The 26,636-nt window shown below is 58.7% G+C and overlaps 2 protein-coding genes across 7 annotated transcripts; one reads left to right on the top strand and one right to left on the bottom strand.

Annotated features, from left to right (window-relative positions):
• Window positions 1-83: 83 nt before the first annotated feature.
• On the bottom strand, window positions 84-12,456 carry FBXL16 (F-box and leucine rich repeat protein 16). Of its 6 annotated transcripts, none has more exons than XM_084882109.1 (6): window positions 12,141-12,456; window positions 4,626-5,327; window positions 3,230-3,738; window positions 2,894-2,978; window positions 2,505-2,568; window positions 84-1,961 (listed from the first exon to the last, which is right to left on the bottom strand). In XM_084882109.1, exons 2-6 carry the CDS (start codon window positions 5,268-5,270, stop codon window positions 1,813-1,815), a joined length of 1,452 nt encoding a protein of 483 aa, XP_084738235.1. In that variant the 5' UTR covers window positions 5,271-5,327; window positions 12,141-12,456; the 3' UTR covers window positions 84-1,812. The 6 variants fall into 6 exon arrangements, with proteins under 6 accessions (XP_084738235.1, XP_084738233.1, XP_084738234.1 ...); XM_084882107.1 differs by having other exon boundaries at window positions 4,626-5,284; XM_084882108.1 differs by having other exon boundaries at window positions 12,146-12,456.
• A 6,641-nt stretch (window positions 12,457-19,097) lies between these two features.
• METRN (meteorin, glial cell differentiation regulator) lies at window positions 19,098-20,988 on the top strand (the record flags this gene model as incomplete). The annotated part of the gene is given in 8 exon segments (XM_084880831.1): window positions 19,098-19,223; window positions 19,403-19,592; window positions 19,595-19,621; window positions 19,624-19,644; window positions 19,647-19,672; window positions 20,001-20,055; window positions 20,712-20,741; window positions 20,744-20,988. Coding segments are annotated over 8 exon segments (720 nt in total).
• Window positions 20,989-26,636: the final 5,648 nt, after the last annotated feature.

Raw genomic sequence — 26,636 nt, 5'->3', positions numbered from 1 at the left:
CACAAGAATCCAGAGACATAGGCCCCTCAGGCAGATATACCTTCCCCATCATAGCCTGATTACCTAAAAACAACTCAGACACATGTTTTTACAACCTTTTTAATATATATTTTTATAAACAGGTCACATGATAAAATAGCACAAGAAACACTTACCAAATATAAGGTTATATCTTCCGCATATACAGGAGAATGAGGTCATTATGTACAATAAGAAAATGATTTTAGGGGTTGGTTGGTTTTGTTTTCCTCTCTCCCCTTAATCTTTCCTTCTACAGTCGTTGGAAATATCACAGCTTCAGTTGCATTAATACTTTGGACAAATGGACAGCGGCCACCTCTCACGAAGGAGCTGTGGGAGGGGCTGAAGAAACTGGCTCCTCACCACTTCAGCCCCGAAGCCTCTGGGAGCACTCCAGGGGCAGGAAGATCTTTGGGCTGTTGAACTGTTTCTATGCTTCAATAGTATCTCTTGTTCTCTCTCTCTCTCTCTCTAGAACTGGTTACTCTCTTCCAACCAGATTGGGGTGGGTGGGCAGGATGTCCCAAGATTAGGTGTGGGCACTATATCTCCTGGGGTTCAAGGTTGGGATGGAAAGGGGTCCCAGCCCCCCTCCTCAGCAATTGCCATGATGTGCCAGCATCCCCTAGGACTTCCAAGTGTTGGGATCTGACAGATCATGGCCAGAGCCCAATAGGGCAAGCAAAAGTTTGGGCAGCTGGGGAGGGGTGGGGGTGGCTAGAAATGAGCCCTCCCTCCCTCTGGGCGCTAAGGGTGTGCTGGCCGCTGGAAGCTGGCTGCTGCTGACCCTGAGCCTGGACTGGGGCCCACTTTTCCAGTTTCTAACATAGAGAGACCTGCCCAAGGTGAAGTGTGTCACTGAGAGGCCTGGGCCTAGCTAGCTACAGGGGTGCAGTGAAGGGTCCACCCAGGACTGCTCCCAAGGCCTGTGGGCCCTGAGGCTTGCTCCAGCGTGGGGTCTCCCAAGGGAGCTGTACCACCTCTGGGTTGAGATGGACAGAGCTGGCTGGGCTAATGTTGATTGTGCCAAGGTCATTGTCACCCATTCTGCACCGCTCCCAACCTAATTCAGCCCTAGTCTGGCAGGGCCTAGGGATTTGTAGGCCTGGGGGTAGGGATGGGCAAGCAGGGGACTGTCTCACACAGTGCCAAAGAAGAGGGGAGGTGGCTTAGGTCAGGCTGGAATGAAGTGGGGGAAGGGCGGGCGGGACTTGGGCTCCTTGGAGGGCCATGGCTTTGGCGGCGGCCTGTTTCCCCTCGCACCCCCTGGAGGGCTCCACGTGAGGTGCGGTGGAAGATGCAGGCAGCCCATGGGGCTCTTCCGGGCCCCCGTGTCCTGGGAGACCCAGCCCCCCTCAATCCCACTGGGCCCCTTCCCGAGACGGGAAGGACAGCCCGGGGAGGCAGAGGGGAGTGAGGTGGGGAAGGCGATGAGGACGGTGAGAGCTTAGAACGCCTCCCAGGCCCAGGCCCCGCCCCCACCCCCACCCCCAGTGGGCGTGCGATTTGAGGGAAGTGGCTGCGGAGGGTGGGCGTGCAGGGCGGGCACGAGGGGCATGCACAAATCCCCGAGTGTGCGTGCGTGCGTGGGGCGGGCGCCACCCGTTACCCCGCTTCTCCCGGCCTGGGCGGGCCCCTCAGGGCAGCGGAGGGCCGCGGGCAGGGCTTTCCCTTGCTTCGCTGGACCTCCAGCGCCGGACAAGGAAGTGCGGGGAGAGTGGTCCGAGGAGCGCCCTCGGGGCCCCGCCCAGAGCTAGGCGGGTTCCAGCGACGGGGGCGAGGGGACCCTCGCTACTCGATGACGAGGCAGCGGGGCAGGTGCTGCGAGAAGTACTTGAAGAGTTCGGGGGTGGCCCCGGGGCAGTTGGTCAGCTCCAGCTCCTCCAGCTCCTGCAGCTGCACCAGGCCCGACAGCCCGGTGGTGGTCAGCAGCGGGCATCCTGCGGGGACCGGGCGGAGGCTGAGTGGGCGGGGCCGGGGGAGGGCGGCGGGTGGAGGCGGGGCCAGCCTGAGCTGGGCGGGCTAGGGCTGCCCGGGATCTCCCTCTGATGGCCTGGACCTGGATCCGCACAAAGGACCCCGCGGGTTTGGTGGAGGCGGGCAAAGTGTGTGTGTGCGTGTGCGTGTGATCACTGCTCAAGAGGGCGGCGGGGGAGTGTGTGAGTGTGATCACTGTCCAGGAGGGCGGCCGGGGTGTGTGTGTGTGTGTGTGTGTGTGTGATCACTGTCCAGGAGGGCGGCCGGGGAGTGTGAGTGTGATCACTGTCCAGGAGGGCACCCGGGGTGTGTGAGTGAGTGTGATCACTGCCCAAGAGGGCGGCCGGGGAGTGTGAGTGTGATCACTGTCCAGGAGGGCGGCCGGGGTGTGTGTGTGTGTGTGTGTGTGTGTGTGTGTGTGTGAGTGTGATCACTGTCCAGGAGGGCGGCGGGGGTGAGTGTGTGAGTGTGATCACTGCCCAAGAGGGCGCCGGGGGTAGTCTCACCTGCCACAGACAGAAGCCGCAAACTCCTCATGGCCAGGAGGTGCTTCAGCCCGAAGTCCTGCACCTGGGCGGGAGGGCGGAGCGAGTTAACTATTCTGCTCGGCCCTGTAGGAGCCCCACTCCTGGGGTCAGGCCGCTGGCCTGGAACTGCTGGGGGGGGGGCAGGGAGCGGGGTTCAAAACGGGGGTTTCTCAGCGCCCCACGGAGCCAGGAGGCAGCTGGGGAAAGCCGTTGAGGGCCCTGGGGACACCGCACATTCCGCTTACATCGGCCGCTGGGTGCGGAGGGATCCCAGACTTCCTTACAGGATCTGAGTGGGCGGGGCATTCCCTGAGCCCCTCTCCTCCCCCGCCTACTTCCCAACATCCAGAGGCGCAGAGGGCCGGTACCTGGCAGCACCATCGCAGGTAGAGGCTGCGGAGGGACGACATGGTAGATAAGTAGCTGAGGCCAGTGTCCGTGATGCGCACACACCTGTGGGTGCAACAGAGTGGGGCTGTCCACTTCCAGAACACTGCTCTTCCCTCAGCTCCAAGCCCGCACTCCTTTTTCTGGGGTCCCCTGGGGTGAACTCACCCCCTGCCCCACTCATAATGGACTTCCTTCCCATAGCCTCCATGTCACCCACGCCAGGCCCCTCCTCCCCGCTCCCAACCCTGCTGCAGCCCCCCCTATTTACAGCCCCATCCCGCCCCCGTGGCCCGGGGGTGGGAGGACGCACACACCTGTCCAGCACCAGCTCCTCCAGCCGGTGCAGGTCGCAGGCCACGTACTCCAGCGCCATGTCGGTGATGCGCGGGCACCACGAGAGGTCGAGGCTGCGCAGCTTGCGCAGGTTCTCGGCCACGAGCTCGACGCCGTCATCCGTGACCTTCGAGCAGCCGGAGAGGCTCAGCGCCGTGAGGTTGGGCAGGCTGTGCACCACGTTGACCACGCCGTGGTTGGTGATCTCCCAGCAGGAGAGCAGGCGCAGCGTGTGGGTGCTGTGGCCCTGGCGCGCCGTGAAGTAGGCCAGCGCCGTGTCCGTCACATGGTAGGCCTGCAAGCTCAGCTCGGCCAGGTTGGGCAGCAGCTGCGAGATGGCCGCGATGGCGTCGTCCGCCACGTTGATGCAGTCACTCACGCTCAGCGATGTGATGCGGGCGCTCAGGCTGGACCACAGCCCCGCCTCGGTGAAGTCGTTGCAGCCGGACAGCTCCAGGCGGACCACGCCCTGCATCTGCTCCAGCATCACCTGTGGGCGGGCCAGGGGGCATGACCTTCAAACTCACCGCGGTTCCCTGGGTGTGCCCCTCCCCATGGGGCATGGTGAGGAGAACAGGAGATAGGGTAGAAGGAACCCTGTCCTCCGTGTGAACATACATGGAGCTGTACTCTTGGATAAGTGCCCTTTATTGCATTTCTGTCACACCTCAGCCACACTGAAAGAGGAGGCAGGGTACAGGGAACCAGGAGCCCAGGGCCTGGCTAGAGCACGTGCCCAGAGCAGTTGGTGTTAATCAGGGGTCCTCAAACTTTTTAAAGTGGGGGCCAGATCACGGTCCCTCAGAGAGCTGGAGGGCCGGACTATATGAACTACTAATCCCTACTGTAACACCTTGGCTGCGCTCACTGCCCAAAAAACCTGGCGGGCAGGATCAGACTCCCCTGGGGGCTGCATGTGGCCCGCGGGCCGTAGTTTGAAGACCCCTGGAATGATCAGATACTTCGAGTCCAGATCCCAAGAAGGCGCCACCTGCACCTCTGCCTTTTGCCCCGCTCCCCCCACCCCCCAATTACCTCTAGAATCCTCCCCACTGGCATGCAGGGCCGGCGTTCAGAAGGACCTTACACTTACAAACTGCTTTCCTGTCCCTGTTTTGAAATTCTAAATCATCTATGCACAAGGCACTTGCATTTCCATTTTGGACCGGGTTGCTCAGATTATGTAACCAGTCCTGCTTTCACCTCTCCCAGAGCCGTGCTCCCCCTCAGGGCATCGGTGCAGCCCTCAGCTACCTTGCTCCTGTGCTTAGGTGCCTGAGCTTCCTCTGGGTCTACCCCTCCCCCCCCACACCTGCCCCACTGCTGCTGCCCAGCCCTGCCCCATACCCGTCCCTCTGAGCCGGCAGCGGGACACACCTCCAAGCCCGCGTCAGTGATGGTGGAGCGCTTGAGGCTCATGGCCTTGACGCCCTTCTTGGACAGGGCGTAGTTGTCGATGAACTCACAGATATCCAGGTCGGAGACGCCCACCAGGCAGAAGCCTTCGAAGCCACGTGCCGCGAAGCCCTGCAGGTTCACGAACTCCTTCTCACCGCCGGGCAGCACGTTGTAAAGCTCCTTGGCATGCAGCACGGGCGTGAGGCCTGCCCAGAACTTGGGCTGGTAGAGCACGCGCCGCCAGGTCTTGCACACCTGGGCCAGCACGCACTTCTCGCAGGCCGAGAAGTACCAGAAGAGGCCATTGAGGATCTTTTCATCTGTGGCCAGTGGCGGCCGCTCCACGGGGGGCCCAGGTGCAGGGGCTGAGGCCGGTCCACCGAGGGGGATCCCTGCTGGGGGGCACAGGCCCCCCGCCAGGGCAGCCCGGGGCAGCGGGGCAGCCAGGCTGGGCGGTGGGAGACTGGGCGGGGGCAGTGGTTGGCAGGGGCGGTTCCTGGCGGCGGGTGTACCCTTGGTGATACTGGCCGCACCCAGACCGTTGGGCTGGCCCGGCAACTTCACCAGGCCGTTTCGAGGCAGGCATGGGGGCTTGGGGTCGCCGTCGACTCCGGGGCTGGACATCTTCCTCCGTCACTCTGCAGACAGGGCCCGGAGTGAGGAGTGAATCTCATGCTCGCTCTGGGAGGGCAGAAAAGAGCCGGGCCCCTGCCTGTCCCCCGGGTGTCCCCTCCCAGGACACTCCTAGAGTCACCCGACAGAGAGGATCAAAGTGCAAGCCTCCCTCCCCGATGGAGCAGCAACAGGACGGGGCCAGTCTCTGAGCGCCTAGCGTGTGTACTGAGCTCAACCTGCACCCACGCACAGAGCGTTTCCACATCCAGGCACAACGGAGGAGAGAACAGAGGTGGAGAGAGACACGTTGCTCACCCGTTACTGTTCTCTTCACCTTTGCTGCTCTGGTGCCCGCCCTCAGTGCCTGCCAGGCCCAGCCCCACTGCATGGGGGCTGTATGACTAAGGGAAGGATGGAGGGCAGTCGCTGGCCTCTCCACGGTGGGGTGCCGGCGTGGCTCTTTGGAGTAGTCCCGGTACTCTGAGATTCACACACCAGCCCCTGAGAATCTCCGTGGCTACAGGAGGTTCTGTAGCTCAGAATCTACCCAAAGGAAGGGCAGGTGGCTTCCCAGAGATTACTGGGATGCCGGCACAGTGAGCCCTGGACCATACTATCCCTTTTTTGTTGTTGTTGTTCATCCTCACCCAAGGGTATTTTTCCATTGATCTTTTAGAGAGAGCGTGGAAGAGAGAGGGAAAGAGAGAGAAACATTGATATGAGAGAATCACATCGATTGGTTGCCTCCTGGGGAGAAGCCTGCACCCAAGGTATGTGCCCTTGACCAGATCAAACCTGGGACCCTTCGGTCTGCAGGCCAGCACTCTATCAACTGACCCAAACTGGTCAGGGCACATATTATCTCTTTTATCCTCCACCTAGTTCATTGAGGATAATGCTGTGGTGACGGTAACCATTGACCAGACGGGGAAGCCAAGCTGAGGCAGCGTGAATTGCTTGCACAGGGTCACAGTGGCGGAGCAGAGCTGGTTATGGAAGGCTATGTGAAGGGGGCTCTCCCCAGAGGGGGGCTGAGACCACCCTGGCTCCCCTTTTTAGGCCTCCAATTCTCTAAAAGATCAATGGAAAAATACCCTCCGGTGAGGATGAACAAGTCTGTGAGTGGGTGTCGGGGGGCAAGGCCACAGCCGGCCCTTGGGAGATGGGGCAGCGGCACTCTCACAGTGCTACCCTTTCTCTACGTCCCAGATACCCCGCCCCCCAGACACCCAGCGAGGAGGCTGTGCACTGTGTTCCTCCAGACGGTCCCACACTGGACTCAAAACAGGCCCTGCCTTGGCTGTGTGGCCTGGGCAAGGCCTTCTCTTTTCCAAACCTCACTTTCCTCCCTCAGAAGCCAGCGAGGTGACTACTTCCTCCATCGGACAGCATGTGCAGAGGGCTATGCATGGTGCATGGCTTACAACGGGCACTTAGAAAATGACCCGGAAATTGCTTCTAAACCCCGCGGCCTGCTCGAGTGGAAGGGGACAGGAGCCACTGGGAACGAGGGAGGTAAGTGGGCAGTCCCACCCTGCTCTTCCCAGCACCACACCCTCTACTGCTTCCAGCCCTGGACAGGACAACCCTTGCTAGCATTCCATGTCTGGAGGGTGCACAGGCCTGGGACACATGGCTTTCATAACTGCCCACCCAGCTTTGGGCCCCAAAGCCTTCCTGACCTGGCAGCCATGAGCCTCTAGGCTGGAGTCCACCCTGGGCCCTGCCCCCCCCTCCCCCAAAAAAGAGGCTTCAACACCTTGGCTAGCCCCTCACTAGCTCATGACCAGGTAACTCATGGCTTCACACAGGTTGATCCATGACATTTATAATTTCTGCCAATCACCCACTGGAATGATCACAGATTTCAGCCTCAGAGCACCTTGGGGGCAGGGGTCTTAGATCAGGCTCCAGGGAGTTACAGTTTTTCCCAGTGGCAGGGGTGGTGTGACGTGAGGGCTGCCCTTAAAGCCAGTACAGGAGGAGGGGGCCATCGTGGCCAGCAGTGCTTCACGGAGTTACGGATGAAGGCCACAACTGGCTCCTGCTCCTGGGCCCCGGGGGAGAAGATATTCACGTAACTCCCACCCCCGGGCTGCTGGGTGCAGGGAAGCAGCCCCAGCCTGAAAACCTCCCGTGTTCCCGGAGCAGGGCTCCGTTATTTCATCCCTCAGGGCGCGCCGCCCACCCGGCCTTGGCCGCCTCCCACATCGAGGCGGGGCCGGCTGGGCCCTCGGCGTGCAGCACCATGGACAGCGCCCCGCGCAGCCTCTGTGCGCGTGCTCGAAGGTGAGACCCGGCCGCCTCCACCGCGGACAGCGGCTGGCGGTGTGGCGCTGTGTGGGAGCCGGATCCGGCAAACCCAGCTTAGCAGGGAGGGGCTCCGGAGGCGGAGGGGGGTGCAGGGGAGAGGCAAGAAGCCGCCCGGTTCGTCTAAGATCCCGAGGAGGCAGCGGAGGCGGCACTAGGGGAGAAATAACTCAAGAGCAGATTTAGACTGAAAATGCTTCCAGCCATGGGTGTGCACGTGGAGTGCCTGAGTTGGGGGATGCACGTGGATCCCCCCCCCCCCCCCCCGCTCCGAACGGTGAGGCTCCCTTCCTGTCCCCCACTGGAGCTCACATTTGCACACGTCCACAGTCCTATCTCCACCCCCGGGGCCTCAGGGCCAAGCTGGGGAAACAAACTTGCCTCTGGGAGAGAGCCCTCAGAAGGAGTGGCCAGGCCCAGGTTGACACTCAGTGGGGGGTGAGGGAGGGGGGAGGTGCCTGAGGTCTGGCTGCCCTTCTTCCCACCCTCCACCCCCACCCCTGGCCAGAGGGTACTGCCTTGACTGTCAACCAGCCCTCCTGACCCCTACCCCCATGCCCTGGATCAGAACTGCCTCTTTAACAGAGGCAGCCCTGCTGCTCCTCAGCGTGTCCATGGTCCTGCTGTGTTCCAGCTGTTCCTCACACTCCAGCCTCACCGACCCAGCGTGAGAACCCCCCGTTCTGTAGCTCAAAATTGGAAACAGCCACACTTTGGCCCAGGGGGTCAGGGCTTTGTAGAAAGGTGAGCTCAGGGTCAGAGACTGGTCTTCCTGCCAGTTAGGTCCATGCAGGGCTAGGACGAGGGCCTCTTTGCCTGGCCCAAGCCCCATCCACCTAGCCAGGAGGGAGTAGGGACAGCTGCCAGTCTCCTGGAGGGGTTGCAGTGCCCCTACCTTCCTGGTACCCGTGGCTGCACCCAGTGGGGCTTGAAGGTCCTGCTTGGAGTTTCCTGCCAGGAGGGAGTAGGGACAGCTGCCAGTCTCCTGGAGGCTGCCTCTCCATTTAGGGAAAAATACCAGGAGCTAATGCTGGGAAAAGAGGCTTTTCAAAAGGATGGCCACACTTGCACTATCACTAGCCTCAGCGCTGGTGGGTTGCTCCTCGGTGTGGAGTAGAATTACAAGGGAGGTCCCCAGAGCTTGAGGCTCCTGGGGTCACCCCAGGGGAAGGAGGAAGATGGTGGCCATTATTTTAGTTGTCTTGTCCCCCTCAGCCTCAACCAGAGCTGGATCGGGGTGCCCCTTGGGAGAGCCTCTGTGTTTCCCCAGCAGACTTACAGTGAAGCATGGCAGCCGGAGTGGACTTAGGAACAGGGCGAGGTCCCGGGGGCTCCTGGGAGGACTCAGAACTTTATGACTTGCAGGCTGACAGCCTGCAGAGAGCCATGCTGGGCTTCCTAAGGAGCTGCCTCTTCTGAAGATCATCGCTAGGCCCTGAGACCCAGGTCAACACCAGGCCCAAAAGGATCCCGGGCACTGAGGAAGCATCTTCAGGGTCTCAGCTGGGTATCATCACTGTCTACCCACTGGCCTCTTCCCTTGGCTGGGGGCTCCTTGAGGAAAGATGGCACCAGGGCTTAGGGGCCTCTCAGTGTTGCTTGCTTGCTTGCTTGCTGAATGAACGGACGAGGACTGGCAATCAGTTAGCAGGGTCATGCAGAAAGGGTGTGGCTACCTAAAGCCCGTCAGGCTTGATGGAGGGCAGGTTAGATTAAGAGGAGTCAGAGGGGGAGCTACAACTCAATTCATTACTCCCGGTTGTGACAGAGGCCAGTGTCCACCGGGGAGGGAAGCCGCTGGTTGGGTTGGTAGCAGAGTTTCTGAGAAGGCCCCCAAGTCCCTGGGGCTTGAGGTGGGCCTTGCAGTTATTCAGACCCTTGGGAACTGCGGGGTTAAGGAAACTGGCTGTCTGCCCGCCATAATCTGGCCAGACCCAACGAGAAGGGGACAGGCACGATCGGGAGGGAGGGAGGCTACTGGCCCTGCTCTTCCCAGCACCACACCCCTCCCTGCTGCTCCGAGTCCTTCACACACTGCCTAGCCATCCGACAGAGCGACAGAGCGGGGAAAGCAGGGCTCAGAGAGTAAACTTTCAGAAGTTGTACCAATCTGGGATTTGACTTCAAGATCCCCCCTGCCTGAAACCCAGGCCAGGCACAGTGGCCCAGGGGGCAACCCAGGGTCCCCAGCCAGCCTGTCACTGTCCAGGCACACCTCATGTGACCTCTTTTCTCTGCCCTGTTCTGCTTACGTACCTGTGCCCTCCCAGTTGGGTACCCTGGGCTGGTGGTCTCTCCTCCATTGTCCCCGTCACATCCTAATCTCCTTCCAGAGGCTGCAAGCTGCATGTCCACCACTGGGACACTGTTCTTTTGGATTGTTCATTCCTGGGAAACTCCACCCCTCATGAAGGACTCTTCCTCCATCTCTGATACCCTCATCTGACAGAGCCTGCCCTGAATACCAGAAGGCCTGACCCCAGCTACACCTGCCTGGGCAGGGCATGGGTAGCCAGAAAAACTCACATAGACCGATCCGTGGTGGTAACCCCAGGGACCGGGTGACAACCAGGGCAGTTTGGGATTGGGGGTATGGTGCAGGCTGACACATTCCATGACAAACCCCGTGACTCAGGCACATTCGCATCCCTGTCACTTTGCACATGTCCTAGCCGCAGTGCTCCCCTCCCGCCCCCAGCTTAGAGATGCTTCTGGGGTGCAAGCTGCCCCCCCCCCCCATGCACCAGGGGCTCAGAGAAGGGAGCACGTGGCCTCCAGAGGGATTGGAGTTCATGCTCCCACAGTCTTCTGGCCAAGCTCAGGGCAGCTCAGCCAGGTGAGACCAGGTGCCTTGGGGAGTGGGTGTGGGATTTCAGGCCTCATCCAAGCCCCTGTGCTCTGAGGCACCTGAGCACCCAGAGCCTGAGCCTGGGGTTTTCTGTGCCTGCTTCTTGGGGCGGCTGCCTCAATCCCTTCCCCTCTTCCCTGCCCCGAGGAGGGAAAGGTGGCCCGAGCCCACCCTCTGGGCTGTTCTGGCTGAAGTTCCTCCAGTCCACGTGCAGAAAGGATTCTGAGCCACCCCCGGACCCCACAAACCTTCCTTCCCTGCCACCTGCACCCTTCCCGTGCCAGCCTCAGAGACCCATGTCACCCAGGGGGGCCAGCCAAGGAGCTCCGCCCCTGCCTCCGGGCAGATGCCTCCCTGGCTTTCAGTGCAGGCCTTCCTGCCTGGGCCCGGCTGTCTGGAGGGCACCAGGTCCCCCAACCTCAGGTTCACCTGTTTTCTTCTCATCAGTGGGAGACAGGACTCGCTCAAGTGCCCAGGAAGTGGGTGTGAGCTGGAGGGTGGCAGATGTCTCATGACCCTCCCCAGCCTGGGCCAAGGTGAGGGGTGGCTGAAGTGGGGAGCCAGAGAGTGGAGGCGGCGAGCACTGGGGGAGCTATCCTGGGGTCCTGTGGGGCCCGAACAGCCCACCCTGCGTGCCCATGTTTATGACTGGGACATGCCTTTTTCTCCGCTCCAGACAGCTCTGGTCCAGCCCTGTGGCCACTTCCTGCCGAACCCATGGGTCTCCATCTGGCTTCTGACCTGGCCTGTGGGACCCCAGACTTCTCAGGCCTTCTGCACCGAGGCTGCTGTCCAGCAGCCTTCCAAGGAGCCTGGTGGAGGAAGGGGCCCAGGGCCCGCCTGGCACCGGGGAGGCCTGAACTGACTCTGGTCACTGGGCCCTGGGAGGTGGCGGTGTGGGGAGGGGCCTGCTGGAGGGAGCAGGTGAGGTGGCATCCACCATCTGCTCTCTCCGCGGAGGGGAGGCTGCCTGTGCAGGGGAAGGGAGGGGCTGGAGGAGTGGCCGCTGGGTCTTTGGCTCCTTGAGGTTCCAACAGCCAGGACTTCTCTCCTTCTGGGGTGATCAGTGCTCCATTCTCCCCACCTGCTCAAACTCCAGGGGGACAGGCCCCCCTCCCCAGCAAGTCTCAGGGTCCCCATTTCCCCTTCCGAGGCCCTCCAGCTTTGGCTAAGGCCTGATCCCTCCTCCAGAACCAGGCATGTGCTCAGTCCCCTCCTTCTCCCACTGTGCCAGCTCCATACAGGCCCCGGGCCAGAAGCTGTCCAGAGGCAGACAGGCCCTCGGGCTGGGCATCCACACGGCTCCACCTGGAGGGTAACGCATCTAACGCCTCTCTCACAGCCCAAGGGGCTGGTGGTGCCGAGGCCCGGAGCACGGAGCTCAGCTGTGGTCCAGGACCTCACCCAAGCAGGCAAGCTGGGGGCCTTTAATTCCGCTTCCAGGGGACACTGTCAGGTAGCACCGCCCCACAGTCTCGGTCCAGTTGCCATGGGGAGTTGGCCTCCACCAGGCCATCCATTGGGGCAAGGGGCTGTGGGAAGGGCTGACAGGGCCCGATGCCCAGCACCCAAGGCCAGGGGAGGGGATGCAGTTACATAAGCCTTCAGGGGCGGCAGAGGCACCGTCTCAAGCCCCCTCCCCACCCTCGCACTGTGGTCGCCTCCGCTGCGTAGCCGGCCCCCCACCCCACCCCGCAGCCAGTCCGGGAGGGAGCACACACCTTACCTCGGCCCGGGCTCCTGGCTCATGCCACGCTGCTCGCCGGGCTTCCTCCCGTCATTGGGAGCCCGGCAGGAGAGCCGGCGGAGCGGGAAGGCGGCGGCGGTGCTGGCCTGGCCGGCAGGGCCCGGCCGCACCCCGCGCCCGGTGCCCCGGCCCGGCTGGCCACTCCGGCCTCACCCCAGAGGAGCTCCCCGGTGGGCGAGGATCGGCTGCCCCAAGCCCCCCACCGGGGAGGCTGAGGCCGTGCCCAGATAAATAAGGCCGCTTTGCAGGGAGCCGGGCGGGCGCCTTCTCCCTCCCCTCGCCCTCCTCCCAGCGCTCCTCCTCCCCCCTCCTCCCCACGCTCCTCCGCGGCCGCCGGCGGCGCCGCGCGCGCCCTCCCTGCCCCCGCCCGCCGGGCCCTGCGCGCCGTGCCTCCGCGCGCTCCCGGTTCCGGGAGCTGATCCGGGCCGGGGAGCCGATCCGGGCCGGGGAGCCGATCCGGGCCGGGGAGCCGATCCGGGCTGGGGAGCCGATCCCGGCCCGGGAGCCAATCCGGGCCGGGGAGCCCGGCGGGAGGGCCGCGATGCCGAGCCCCGCCCCGCCCGCCGCGCACACCGCGCGCTCCCGCCGCGGAGCCCACGGGCACGCGCCGCTCTGGCGGCTCCCCGCCCCCGCCCTCGCCGCGGGCGCCCGCACAATAACAAACACGGGCGCGCGGCGGCGCGGGGACCGGAGGGAAGGGCAAGAGGAGGGCACCGGGAGGAAGGCGGGGAAGGGAGGCCGGGGTGCGAGGCCGGAGAGCGGCTCTGGAGCTGGCCATGCCTGCGCGGAGCGGCGGGGACCCCAGTTCCTGCGGTGCAAAGAAGTCTCTCGAGCCCTTAGGTGCTAGCGGTTAGCCCAGGGGTGCGCGGTTGGCCCTTCGGGGTTGGGGGCTGGCCCCGTGCGTCCTAACCCTTGGCTGCCACCTGCGGGGGGCTAGGATGGTCCAACCCTTCCCCTTTCCTACCTTGACCCCCCATCTCCTGCGGAGCGGCCAGTCAGCCCCCCTTTAAGGCCCTGACGTCTCCTGCGCACCTGCTGAGTGTCAGGTCCAGAACCCCCTCCGTGGGAGACATCATCTCCCCCTCTTCTTCAGAGCTGAAGAACGACAGATCGTTTCAGAGTGACTATTTTGAGTGCAATGCACGTTGAACGGGGCCACGTGATGGTGAACCCTCCAGGGTGGGGGCTGGGTAGGGCTCCTGAGGACGTGATGCTTGAGCTGAGACCCCAAGAGTGAGATGGTGAAGTGGTCCTGGAGCCACCTTGTGCAAAGGTCCTAAGAGGCTTAAGGAGCCTGGGAGGTTCGCTTTGGAGTGGACTGGAGGCTTTGGTGGTGGCTGCCTCTTAGGGAGCAGGCTGGGGGAGATGGTGGAGGAGAGGGAATGTGGCAGGTAGGTGTGGAGGGCTGTCTGTGCCACCGGAGATGCCAGGGCTCATAGTATCCAGTCCAGCCTGAGGCTTCTGCTCCGGGAGGGACCAAATAGGGTCTTGGCGTCAGGGAAGGAGCCTCAGGGCGGGGATCTGAAGCCGGCTGGTGTTTGGTGTTTGCAGCTTCATGACGGGAAGCAGGACCAGTGAAGATGGGGGCGGCGGGAGGGGGAACCAGGCTGGCTGGCCCTGGCTGGTTTTGGGTGTGAGCGCTGTTCTTGCTGCGTGTGGGACACTGGCTTGGGTGAAGGCAGCTCTCTGGTGTGACAGGGACTGAAGAGTCAGTCTTGCCCCGAATCAAGGAGGAGACTTGGTGTGGGCATGCAGGAGGCGATGCGTGAGGACATTTTGAGTGACGGAGAAAAGAGTTGTCCAACCCATCCAGTCACCTCCGGTGTTGGAGCCTGTCAGGCTGGCCTTCCAGTTCAGCTTCCACCCCACACGCACAGGCACACGCTGGTGTGGACGCTGTCCTGACTGTCTGTCAGGCTTGGCGGGGAGGAGCTCGTGCCCCCCGGCGGGGTGAGGGCCTCAGGGAGAGAGCCAGCTGTGCCCTCTCGGGGACCTGAGAAGCCTGCCTGCCTTGGAGGAATCTGAATGAAGAGCAAAAGGGATCTGAAACACACGGTGGAAGGCCTGTCTCCTGAGCACCTGTGGAGACTTGTCTCTTTACCTTCCTCACCTCTTCCTGTGCCAGGTGTCTCTCTCCTCCATGGCCCACGGCACCTACCGCCTCACTGGTCTAACCCTGCTGCTACCCACCTGTTTCCTGGTGCAGAGGGATCGCTTTATAGTCCAGGGCTCTGTCCTGCAGCCTGCGAAGCCCCCTGACTCCAGCACTGTCAGCCCACAGCCTGGCCCATTATTCTTTTTTAAAATATATATATATATTTTATTGATTTTTTTTTTACAGAGAGGAAGGGAGAAAGGATAGAGAGCTAGAAACGTCGATGAGAGAGAAACATCGACCAGCTGCCTCCTGCACACCCCCCACCGGGAATGTGCCTGCAACCAAGGTACATGCCCTTGACTGGAATCGAACCCAGGACCTTCCAGTCCGCAGGCCGACGCTCTATCCACTGAGCCAAACCAGTTTCGGCCCATTATTCTTTTTAAGAAAATATATATTTGATTGATTTTTTTACAGAGAGGAAGGGAGAAAGGATAGAGAGCTAGAAACATCGATGAGAGAGAAAAACATTGACCAGCTGCCTCTTACACACCCCCCACTGGGGATGTGCCCGCAACCAATGTACATGCCCTTGACCGGAATCAAACCTGGGACCCTTCAGTCTGCAGACCGACGACGCTCTATCCACTGAGCCAAACCAGTTTCGGCTGGCTCATTATTCTTGGAGCTTCTGCTGCACTGGCCTTCTTCTAGGGCCAGGAGGGTACTCAGTCCATCACCTGGAGCATCTCTCACCGGGAGTACCCCTCCCTTGCCTTCACGCCTGGGCACAAAGGAATCTCCCCAGTCCAGGTTGCTGGGGGACTGCGGCTCCAGAGTCAGGGGCAGGGGAGGCTGCTGGTACATCCTGGGGTTAGGAGAGAGGAAGCCACTGTCACATCAGGGAATGGGCATGCCTATCATGGGGTAACTGCTCATGGCTCTCAAGGCCTGAGGCGGTGGCTCTGAGACACCCTGACTCTCCTCACAGGAGGCTATCAGGCCGCTCCTTGGGGGCTCTGGAGTGGCATGTGTGCCCTGGAGCCACCTGCCGAGGCCCAAATACTCCCTCCCTGTGTGGAGCCTCAGGAAGTACCTCCCCTCCTTGGAAACGGGTCTGGGGTCCTGAAGGTCCTAGCAGAGCACAGGTGGTAAGTGCCCCATGCCCGATAGTGATTAGTAGCTCTGAAGCCTCCTGCTGTGGAGCCATGAGATGGACAGGGTGCCCCTCACTGCCTCAGGCCTCACCTAGAGGCAGGGGTCCTTGTGGGAGGAGGGTGGGCCACAGATGTGTTTGGCTGTCCTCAACACTCCACAGCCAGAATAGATGCCCACAGGAAAGAGAACAGCTCAGCCTGGGGTGGCCGTGGTGGCCAACTGCAGGTGGTGGGTCTCTGCTGTATTTAGCTTCTGCTCCCCGCTTTCCCCTCCTCCTGGGGACCCAGGCCCAACCTCCCGGAAGCACTGGGTTGCTGCGAGTGGAGTAGCCAGGGCTGAGGATGACTCAGGGCCTAGCTGTCTCCAAGGCAACCCTGTCGCCTAGCAATGGCAGTCTCCTGGTAACGGTTGTCTCCTAGCAATGGGATATTTTCCCAGTCCTGGCTGGAGCCTGGCAGTTATTTTTAGTTTCAACTGCAAATCAGTCGCAACTGCATTTTTGGCTCCTGGAGAAGATGCAAGGTGTGTATGTGTGTATTTCTTGTCAAGGGAGGACCATGTCCCGGCTACAGGAAACTTGCCCCATATCCCAAGGTGCAGGCTCATCATAGGTGGCCAGCCCAGATTCTGCCTAAGGTGGGGGTGGGGGTGGGAGTGGGGTGCAGGGAAAGGGGAGCCAGAGGTTGTACAGGCTGCCTGGAAGAGTGGCAGATCCCTGATGGGGTCTCTGGGAGGGCCGGTCACTTCAGCACCCTGGGGCTCCCTGGGTCAGGCTGGACAGCGGTGATCCAGGCCCGTGTTCATGGCACCATCGGAGCACATCCCTGGGTGACCCAGTTTCTGGAGAGTTCCTGGAACCCCCTGACCCTCAGTTGTGGAAACTACCTGCTGTCCCTGGCCCTCAGGCCCACCCAGGAGTGCAGGTGGTCCTGGCTTCAGGGGTCTGGGTGACACAGTCTCAGCTGGTGACGTGGATGGGGCTGGCCGCTGCTCTGCCCACATGTCTCCCCCTTCCCTGCTTTTGCTGAAGTGGGAGTCCAGGTGGGAGGTCTTGGGCAAGTGGAAGGCTTGACCTTTCTCCCGGGGCTTCCTCACTGTTTCCACAGGGGCTCTGTTCGCTGTCCCCAAACTCCTCTAGCCCAGCGGCTAATCCGGGAGGCACAGCCACAGAAGGCGGGCTGGGTGGGTGATTGGCAGATATGACCGAGAGACTAGCCAGCCATAAGTGGACCCACAGGGTCTGAAAGGCTGGCGACTGCTGCTCTAGCCAATGGGCTTGGGGCTGGCCCTGCCTGCCTCCCACTGGCCACCTTCCTGGCCTTGGGGCCCTTATCCTTTGTTCCCTGAACTTGGGGTATTCTTCTCTGGCTTTTGTGTTGCTCCCCCAGGCTCCTGTCCAGGCCAGACCCTGTCTGTTCCTCGCCTGTGTCCCCAGCACTGCAGGCTCCTCCCCTGCTGGAGGTCAGTGCCACCTGTCCCAGGCACTGGCCAGGGCAGGGCTCACCTCAGACTCTGCTCTGTCCCAGCATCAGCGCCAGCCACTTACCCAGCCCTGGGTTTTATGTGGGAATGGAGGGAAGTCCTTTTTGAAGAGTCAGGGCTCTGAGGGTCTGGAACTGGGAGATGCAAAGGAGCTTCCAAAGTGAGCAGAGACATCAGGGGATTTGCCTGAGGTTTGGGATATCATTCATTCATTCATTCATTCACTCACTCATTTACTCATTGGCACACACACTCATTCTTCAGATATTTACTGGCACCTGCAGTGAGTCTGTTCTGCACAACACCAATCAAGGCTACACATAGCCTCTGGGCTCCCAGCCCCACAGGCAGCAGAACGCCCATGGCCAACAGCACCAGCGTGAGGACAGGGGGCTCCTGTCTGAGTCTTCTGTAGGCTTCTACAAATCATGGCCTGGCCCTCAAAGAAGAGGCTGGGGTAGGGGTAGGGGAAGCCTGGGGAAGGAAGGTACAGCTCATGGCTAGGCACGGGCCCCTTCTGGAACAGGTTGCCTACCAGGAACCTCTCCTTTGCACCCACAGATTGACCCATAATGGGGGGAGAGAGGATTGAGGTGGGGAGCCAGGGGCCCTCGGCTGGCTGAGCGTGGGTCTGAGGCTGTTTCTTCGTACTGCCACTGGAGGGCGCCTGGAGCCCACGCTCTGCCTCAGAGACTAGGCGGACAGGCTGATGACCCAGCCGTAAATGGACCCACAACCTTGGCAAGGGAAGCTCTGGCAGCTCATCTGGTGCTCTCCCCCTTCCATCGACAGCACCTCATTTACCTTATAGTGTCCAGCCGCAGGCCTTGACTACCCTTTTTTTTTTAATTGGGTAAAATACACGTAACATAAAACTTAACCATCTTAACCATTTTTAGGTGGACAGTTCAGGAGTGTTTCAGTACCGTCTGTCCACCTCCTGAATGTTTCATCTTTCCGAACTGAAGCTCTGTCCCCGTCAAGCAGTTAAGTACTAACTCCCCATCCATATCGTAGTGTATGTCATCATTTTCTTCCTTTTTAAGGCTAAATCAAGTTCTACTGTGTGGAGGGTCACATTTTGTTTATCTGTTCATCCATCGATGGATACTGTGTTGTGTGCACTTTTCGGCTATTTGTAGTGATAGATGGGTCTCATCCCACCGGCTGCGCCCTGTAGGTGTCTGGCCCTTCTTTGGCTGGGAGGGCCCGGGACCAGGGAAAGGGCAGTGTGTGTTCATTTTGGTGGCTGCTCCAACCTCCCCCTTCCCTTGGGCCGTTTGCCCTCATCTCTCAGGCCCAGGGGTGGCAGGAGGGCTGGGGTTTGGGGCTGTGGGGGTGGGAGAGCTCACACCACAGATGACAGAGTCTATGCTGGTTCCCAAAGATCCTGCTAAAGCTCACAGTGACCCCAAGGGATTGGGCATGAGTTTTGAGTTCTGGCTTTGTGGCTGAGGCCTCTCTGAGCTGACCCTGAGGTTTTCCAGGGCTTTTGAAGGCCCTGCCCGTTTGGCCCCCACATCAGGATCTTTGCCAGGTCTGGAACTCCCCAGACCCTCCCTGAGGGGAAATCCTGGCTGTGGTAAATCTGTGCCCCGCCCCCACTCCTCTGGTTTCATTTTAAGAGTGATCCCCATTTCAAGGTCCCACGTCAGGACCCCTGGACCCGATTCTGTGGTTCAGGACTGCCCCTCGGCTCCTGCAACAGGTGCCAGCAGCCCAGGCACCTGGCCACCCCTCCCGTGGGTATCTGTCCCTCCTGGGGATGGTGGGGTCCAGACTGGGGCGGGATGGGGCTGAGAGCCGGGGTCCCAATCCTGGAAAGGGCCACCCGTGATGAAATGACCCCACCCCACCGTTCTAGTGGGCATCGAACCCACCCCCGCCCTGGCCGAGGGCTCAGAGGACAGCAGGCTGACCGGGACGGTGCACGGGGGCGGGGGCACCTCGAGGGGGCGACTCAGAGCAGGCAGAGCAGGTGACCCCTTCCCGGGATTGTGGTCCCCGCTCCCGCGACCGCCTCCTGAGGTTGGCGGAAAGTTCCGGAGGCGCTGCGATTGCCCGCCCTCCCAGCCCGCTTCCTGCAGCTCAGCCGCCCCGCACGGCCCGGCGGCCAGTGGCACGGATTGCGCGGGGCCGGGGCCGGAGCCGGGGCCGGGGATCCCGGAGGCTCCCCCGCTCTGTCCCAGCCTCATGCCGCCCCATGCGCTGCTCTGCGCTCTGCCGATGCCTCTCGGAGGACCGGACGGCTGCAGCCGGAGGGGCAGGCACTGCCCGCGGTCCGCCCTGCGCTGCGCCCTGATCCAGCAGGGCCTGCGGGTGGAATAGCCCGCCCAGTGGGTTTGGGGCGGGGGCTCCTTCCCCGCACTGAGTCCCGGCCCTCCCTGCGGGGTGCGGAGGACCCTGGGCCTCAGTTTCCTGCACGGAGCGCACGCTGATGTGTGGCCGCCGGCGCGGGGACGCCGGACCTCGGCTCCGTCCCGCGCATCCGTCCCCAGCGCCCGACTCAGGAGCCGGCAGCGCGGGCAGCTGGGCCTGGCCTGTGCGGAGGGCGGATCGAGCGGCTCCACCCGGCCGCCGGCGCTGCGCCTGCCCCTGGCGGCTCGGACCCGGTCGCGGGCCTGCAGGTCTTCGCTGAGCCGGCGGGCGGCGCCCTGGAGCTGCTGCTGTCTGAGGGCCCGGGCCGGGCCAAGGCGTGCGCTGGGGTCCTCGCGAGCGTGGGCCCCCTTCCTGCAGGCACCCTGCACCGCGACCTCAGCCGCCGCGTGGCCTCCACCACGGGGAGGAACTAGGCGCTCTTCAGAGGCCACACAGCCGTGCCAGAACCGGTCTTTTCTTAGGGAAAAAGCCCGCAGGTGACAGAATAGGGGAAGGGGAGGCCAGCCTGAGCAACCCAGGTCCCTAGCCCCTAAGGGATTGGGGTTGATGGTGTGTGTGTGTGTGTGTGTGGGGGGGGGGGGGCGCGGTATCAAAACTTCAGGCCAAAGCTGTCCAGGACACTTTGGCCCAGTGGCGACCTCCCTCCCCTCCCCCATCCCAATATAACAAAAGTCCAGTGTGAGCCTGTCACCATGGAGATGCCCCACCTCCCTGCAGGGCAGCAGGCCCAGCTCTTTGCTCTCCTGGAACTTAGAGCCTGACCCCATAGTGGGTGGAGTGTCTCTGTTCTGCCTCCTGGCTCCGTGCCCACCATATCCTACTGCTGCCCTCCCACCCCTACCCCACCTCCCACGCTGGTGACTAGGCCTCGGAGACAGCTCTGGGAGCCCATAGGGGTTACTGCATACAAGATGTGTGAGCCAGAGCAGGCATCAGGACACTGAGCTTCAGGTGGGGTGTGCTAGGCACAACCCTCAGGCCTGTGTCTATGCATGTGTGTGGGTGCATGCATGAGCCTGCAAGCATCACCCTGAATGCAGGGGGTCTTCAGGGTTTGTACACATGTGCTCCCTGGGATCCCAACTGCCTCATGGCCCTGAGTGGGTGTCTGGTCGTTTGCTGTGGCCTCCTGCCTCCGATTGGTGGGAGGAGGCCTTGGGTGGGCCAGAGGAGGGCAGGACCTGCACTGACCATCTTCCCAGGTGCCTGCAGGCCCGGTAGTGACACCCAGCTCCTCCTGGCCTTGGGCACTAGTGACCTTGGTGAGAGGGCCTGCCACGCCAATGGGGCGGAGGGCCTCCCCTCCCCTATATGCGAGCCATGTGTCCCTGCCGTGATCCATGGGACCACCCACAGGATTGCCCACGACAGGAGTCTGTTATCACCGTGGCAGTGTCCCTCTACCAGGCACTGCGTTGTTCCTGGCAGGCGCTTCTGGGGGCCCGGTGCAGGCCTCCGTTCTCACCCACTGCACTATGGTGTCCATGCTGGCCCCGGCACTTTCCTCTTCATGGGCTGGGGCCATTTTGGTGCGGCCTGGCTTGGCTGTGCACCCTGCTTTCAGGAATTCAGCCGGGCCTATGCCACTGCCCATACCACCCCCTCTGCCCCTTTGAAGTGGTACCTGATGGAGGGGCGTGGGAGTGGGGCTCTGGAGAGAGGCCAGGAGGAGGGTGGGTGGGGAGGGGGAGGTCGCCTCTCTTAGTAATGCAGACACCTTTTCCAGCGGAAACCATTGAGCTGGCTGCTCAGGCAGCGCTGAAACCCAATATCTTATGCAGAATTTCTTTTGGCTTAAAGATATTTTGCTGACGATGTCTGTGTTCAAGCACGTTCACCCTTGGATGTTGAACTGTCAAGCAGGTCTTGATATTTCGATTGAACAGGTTCTGGAAGCACAGTCAAGATATCCTACGGGTGATTGAAATCATTGTGAACAGGGCCTGGAAAGCGTGCAGTCACGTTCCTAGGACATCTTCATTTGAGATAACGTTGTCTTCAAATTCTTCTGGAACATACCGGAGGGCCCCGGGGCTGTGATTCATGTTCAGCGCGATCCAAGGTACAAAGCTGTGCCAGTAACGGTCCACACCACTGCCGCGGGCCCCGAGGCGCCGGAGGAGGGCGTGCCCGTGCGGGCACAGCCTAGTCAACAAGCTTTTACCGAGCGCCTTCTGCGGCTGTGGCACCAGGGATAGTGCGAGAAAAGAGACAAGTGCGTGTAAGAGTTCCCCAGCCTGGAGCCTAGGGCACACCCTCCCTTTCAGGGGAGGGCACAGGGACAGCCCCTAGGAGACAGGTTCAGGGCTCAGGTCTTCCGAGCAGGGCCTATCGGTTTCTCACCACACTGGGACTGTCAGCTGTGGGAGGGAGCCCGGAGCGTATCTGGGCAACTGCTCCTAGGCTTGGCTTGCCTTGGGGTGTTCTGATAGACAGAGCCCCCACCAGTCTCGCTGAGACAGCTGTAAAGGGCCTGGCTGTGACCCAGTATGTCCAGGCCTAAAGGCTGCCCACCCCCAGTGAGGCCATTTTCCACTGTCAACCTTAAAAATAAAATAGCTATTTTACCAGCCAAAAAGTAGTCTATTTGAGAATGGCAGAGGAATTGCAATTTGGGGCTTGCAAACTAGCGAATCACAGGCAAGTCTGGAGAACGAAGGTGACTGTTTTTGTATAGAGAAAAAGGAAGTCGAGAGAAATAGTTATAAGCAAAAGTCCATTGGAGTAGAGCTGTGGTCGGCAGACTGCGGCTTGAGAGCTACATTCAGCTCTTTGGCCCCTTGAGTGTGGCTCTTCCACAAAATACCACGGCCTGGGCGAGTCTATGTTGAAGAAGTGGCGTTAGAAGAAGTTTAAGTTTAAAGAAATTGGCTCTCAAAAGAAATTTCAGTCGTTGTCCTGTTGATATTTGGCTCTGTGGACCAATGAGTTTGCCGACCACTGGAGTAGAGCAGGAGTAGAGGGTGGTGGCCGGGCTGGGGCTGGGTAAGGAGAAAATTCCTCCTGCTGGAGTGACAAAGTAGGCTTCCTTGTTGGAGAGTCTGCAAGGCGAATGCAGGAGAGCTTCCCCTTCAGGGTTTCCTGACTCCAGTTTTATAAGGTTTCCTTCATTCTTTTTTTATGTTTCCCCCTTTGCAGAAGACTGGAAGCTAACAGATGCTAGCATGAGCAGGAACATGATTAGAGGAGTAGCTTCCACTTCAGTCTTTAATTTCTTCAGATGACTTCATGTTGGCACCTCAGTCCCTTGCGTAGCTTTCAGTTTTCTTCTCCCACTTTGCTGTCGTCTGGGCAACTCTCAGTCCTTTTGGGTGAAGGGACACAGGAGCTTCTCTGAGTCCATTGTGATGACGGACATAACACATGTTTCCCCCTTTGATCAAGATCTTTCTCTGGGGAGTGGGGGCGGTGGGGTTGGGTGTGGAAAGAAGATCTTTCTCTGAAGGCCTCACTGACCAATGATCCATTTTCTACAGTTAGGAGTTTTGTCCCTCTTGTCAGGAAGGGCCTTTCCTGGTTGTCATGCCCCATGTAGGAGGGAAAGCGAGTAGGAATTGGAAATGGTTAACAAGGAAGGGATGCCCATCTAGAGTCTGTCTTAACAGTGTTATACGCGTTGCAGATCATCTCAGAACCACGAGGCAGCATCATTAGGGCATCGTTTCCACAGAATCTGACAGGTAACAGGTACAAAGTTTGAAAATTATACCAACAGCCCTGGCCGGTGTTCTCAGTGGTTAGAGCATTGCCCTGTGCACCAAAAGGTCACGGGTTTGATTTCCAGTCAGGGCACATACCCAGGTTGCGGGTTCGATCCCCAGTCAGTGTATGTTCATGAGGAACCAATTGATTGATGTTTCCCGCATCCTCTCTCCATAGGATCAATGAAAAAACATATCCTCGGGTGAGGATTAAAAAAAAGAAAGAAAATTGTACAAAACAAAACGAGCAGAATATAATCCAGTTTGTATAATGGTCCTCAATCAGGATTGAGGACCTGAGGTAATCAGCTAAATAGGTCAAAGGACCATGGAGACTCAGGTGAAGTTTACTGTAACCAGTGGACTCATTCCCTAAACTTTGTGTAATTGGGTTCCTGCTTAACCAGAAGAATTAGCCATGTGCAGCAGATGGTGTTTGCTATTGCAAACAAAAACATGTTTGTTTGTTTTAAAATATATTTTATTGATTTTTTTACAGAGAGGAAGAGAGAGGGACAGAGAGTTAGAAACATCGATGAGGGAGAATCATTGATCAGCTGCCTCTTGCACACCTCCTACTGGGGATATGCCTGCAACCAAGGTACATGCCCTTGACCGGAATTGAACCTGGGACCTTTCAGTCCGCAGGCTGACGCTCTATCCACTGAGCCAAACCGGTTTCAGTGAAAAACATGGTGTGTTTTTTTTTGTTTGTTTATCCTCACTTGAGGATATTTTTCCATTGCTTTCAGAGAGAGAGAGAAAGAGAGAGATCTATGTGGGAGAGACATCAATCGGTTTCCTCTTGAACAAGCCCCAACTTGGGGTGAGCAAACCAAAAGCCAGATATGTGCCCTTAACTGGACATTGAACCAGAGACCCTTTGGTGGGTGGACCAGCACTCTGGCCAGTGAGCCATGCTGGCCAGGGCAAACATGGTTCTTTTCTTTCTTTCTTTCTTTCTTTAAAAAAAATATATATTATTGATTTTTTACAGAGAGGAAGGGAGAGGGAGAGAGAGCCAGAAACATCAATGAGAGAGAAATATCGACCAGCTGCCTCCTGCACACCCCCCACCGGGGATGTGCCCACAACCAAGGTACATGCCCCTGACCGGAATCAAACCTGGGACCTTTCAGTCCGCAGGCCGATGCTCTATCCACTGAGCCAAACTGGTTTCAGTTTGGTTCAGTGGATAGCGAGTAAGGGAGAGGAATAGAGAGATAGAAACATCAATGATGAGAGAGAATCATTGATTGTCTGCCTCCTGCACGCCCCCAGGGGATTGAGTCCACAACCTGGGCATGTGCTGTTGGTTGAAATTGAACCTGGGACCCTTCAGTCTGCAGGCCGACGCTCTATCTACTGAGCCAAACTGGCTAGGGCCAAACGTGGTTAATTTCAATGGACATACTAGTAATAGATTTTGGAATATTGAAATGTACTGCTTTTATTAGCTGTAGATCAAAAGAGGCAGGGGCTCGGTGAATCAGGCACCCTATGACTATTTCAAAGGTTGAGAGTTTATGAGTTCTAAAGGGGGTGGATCTGTAATTTAGAAGGACCAATGGCAACGCTTTCAGCCAAGGTATGTGAAGAGTTTCCACAAATTTTGCCCATTGAGAGAGGCCAGGCCGGGAGCAGCCGGGTCGGGTGCAGCCAGGCCCGGAGCAGCAGCAGCCAAGTCCAGAGCAACTAGGTCGGGAGCGACAGTGACCAGACCCGGAGCAGCTGGTTGTGGAACGGACCAGAGCAACAGAGGCCAGGCCCGGAGCAGCCAGGCCCGGAACAGCTTGCTCCTCGCCTGCCCCTACCCCACGGCTGCCTCTCAGACATGGCTGGAAACTTTTGCAGGAACTTGAGGGCCTGCTGAATCAAGTGATAAAGGCTTAGATCTGGATGTGTTGAGTTAGTATAGCGCTGGGGTGTTGATCTGTGAGTGCCTTGGGTGGGGCCTGAATGAGGCTGGTTGACCTATTTGGAAATGTCTTTTGTGTGAAGTGTATCATTGAGCATGTGGAGGTATTTTTGATATGAGAAAATGCTAAGTAACTGATTTACTATCTGAAAAGGGATTTACTATCGGGGAATGGGAGGGAGGAAGAGACTGAAGATAAACTGTGCACCTATGGATGAGGACAATGGGGGATGGGGAGGGGGCGGAGGGTGGGGTGGGAACCTGGTGGAGGGGGGAAAAAATGAGGAACCTTTGTAATAATATGAACAATAAAGATTGATTTAAAAAAAAATTAAAAAAAAAATTTTGCCCATTGAGTTTTGATAATGCCATTGGCTTGTTCAACTAGTCCTGAGTACAGAGGATGACAAGTGAAAATGCTATAGCACTGGCCAACTGGCACAGTCTAGCCATAATATTTGGCCAGTAAATCCGGTTCTCCAGTCACTATGGAGCTCAAGGAGGGTTTCCTAGGTAGAGATGTCCCCCCCTCCCCCATACAATTAGGCACTGGATAGACATGTAGCTTGTGAACATGGAAAGGCTTTGACCCAAAAGGAAACACAAATTTTTACCGAGACATACTTGTATCCATGAGATGGGTGTAGATGAATCAAGTCCATTTGCAAAACCTAGAATGATCCATTAGGCACTTTAAAATGTCTGGGGCTGGAGGGGGGGGGCAATGATAAAATATGTACACAGATAATAATTTAATAAAAATAAAAAAAATGTCTGGGGGTGGTGTGGACAGATTCTCCTGGGCTATTTCTTGGGCAGGTGGGGCAAGAAAAGTAGATGCTTTTTGTGGCCGTAATAACATTTCCAAACCAGTCTTGGTTCATAACGGTTATAATTTTATCACCGACCAACAATTCAATGCACGCACAGTAATGGGGATTTAGACTTTCTGGCAGGAGTGGATTGTTATTTGGCTCAAGCCAGAGTTCTTTCTTTTCATCAAACCAATAATGATTACAGTTCCAGTATTGTTTTTCCTTCAATGAGGCCAATTTTAGAGCATTCCTAGTCAGTTTTTCTAAATTATCATTTGAGGAATATCCCTTTGCACCATGACGGACGTTTGGCTGTTGGTTCCTTTGAGAGCAGTGCTGTTGTTGGAAATATATGAGTGAGGTTGTTTGCTTTAGCTTCCAGGAAGTCAAGCAGGGAGTGGCCAAGTATCTTAATAGCCAAGGTGGCTGGTGGGAGTATGGGATCTATTAGTTTTTGGTCTTAAGAGCCATACTTAGTTGTATCCCATTAGAGGTAAGGAAACCTTGTGATTTGCATAGCATTCCAAGGTCAGAGCTACCCCAGAGGGATAGCAACTGTTGATATAAATGTTTGGTTTTGCCCTTGGCAAGAGCACAAACTGGAGTAAGTGTATGATTCAGTCAGCTGGGCAGAGGTAGCCAGAGGCAAGGTGCTGCCTTGATGACTTCAAAAGTGGCTACAATAGCATACCTTGTGTGGCTCAGTGGCTTGAGCATCAACCCATGCACCAAGAGGTCACTGGTTTGATTCCAGGTCAAGGTACATGCCCGGGTTCCAGTCTCGATCCCCAGTAGAGGGTGTGTAGGAGGCAGTTGATGGATGTTTCTTTCTCTTTATTCCTTTTCCTCTCTCTCTCTCTCTCTAAAAACAATAAAAACATATTTTTAAAAAAGCATACTCAGTGCTGGCTTCGGCAGC

The sequence above is a fragment of the Pipistrellus hanaki genome (genome assembly GCF_964339955.1).
Source record: "Pipistrellus hanaki genome assembly, chromosome: 4".
NCBI lineage: Eukaryota > Metazoa > Chordata > Mammalia > Chiroptera > Vespertilionidae > Pipistrellus > Pipistrellus hanaki.
Note: the sequence above shows the minus strand (reverse complement) of the source record. Positions and strands in the feature narration are given on the sequence as shown.

Coding starts and splice junctions, on each gene's coding strand:
- FBXL16 (XM_084882109.1), bottom strand. CDS start 5,270: ATGTCCAGCCCCGGAGTCGACGGCGACCCCAAGCCCCCATGCCTGCCT. Junction 3,739..4,625: donor TCACTGACGCGGGCTTGGAG/GTGTGTCCCGCT, acceptor GCCCGCCCACAG/GTGATGCTGGAGCAGATGCA. Junction 2,979..3,229: donor GAGGAGCTGGTGCTGGACAG/GTGTGTGCGTCC, acceptor TTGCACCCACAG/GTGTGTGCGCATCACGGACA.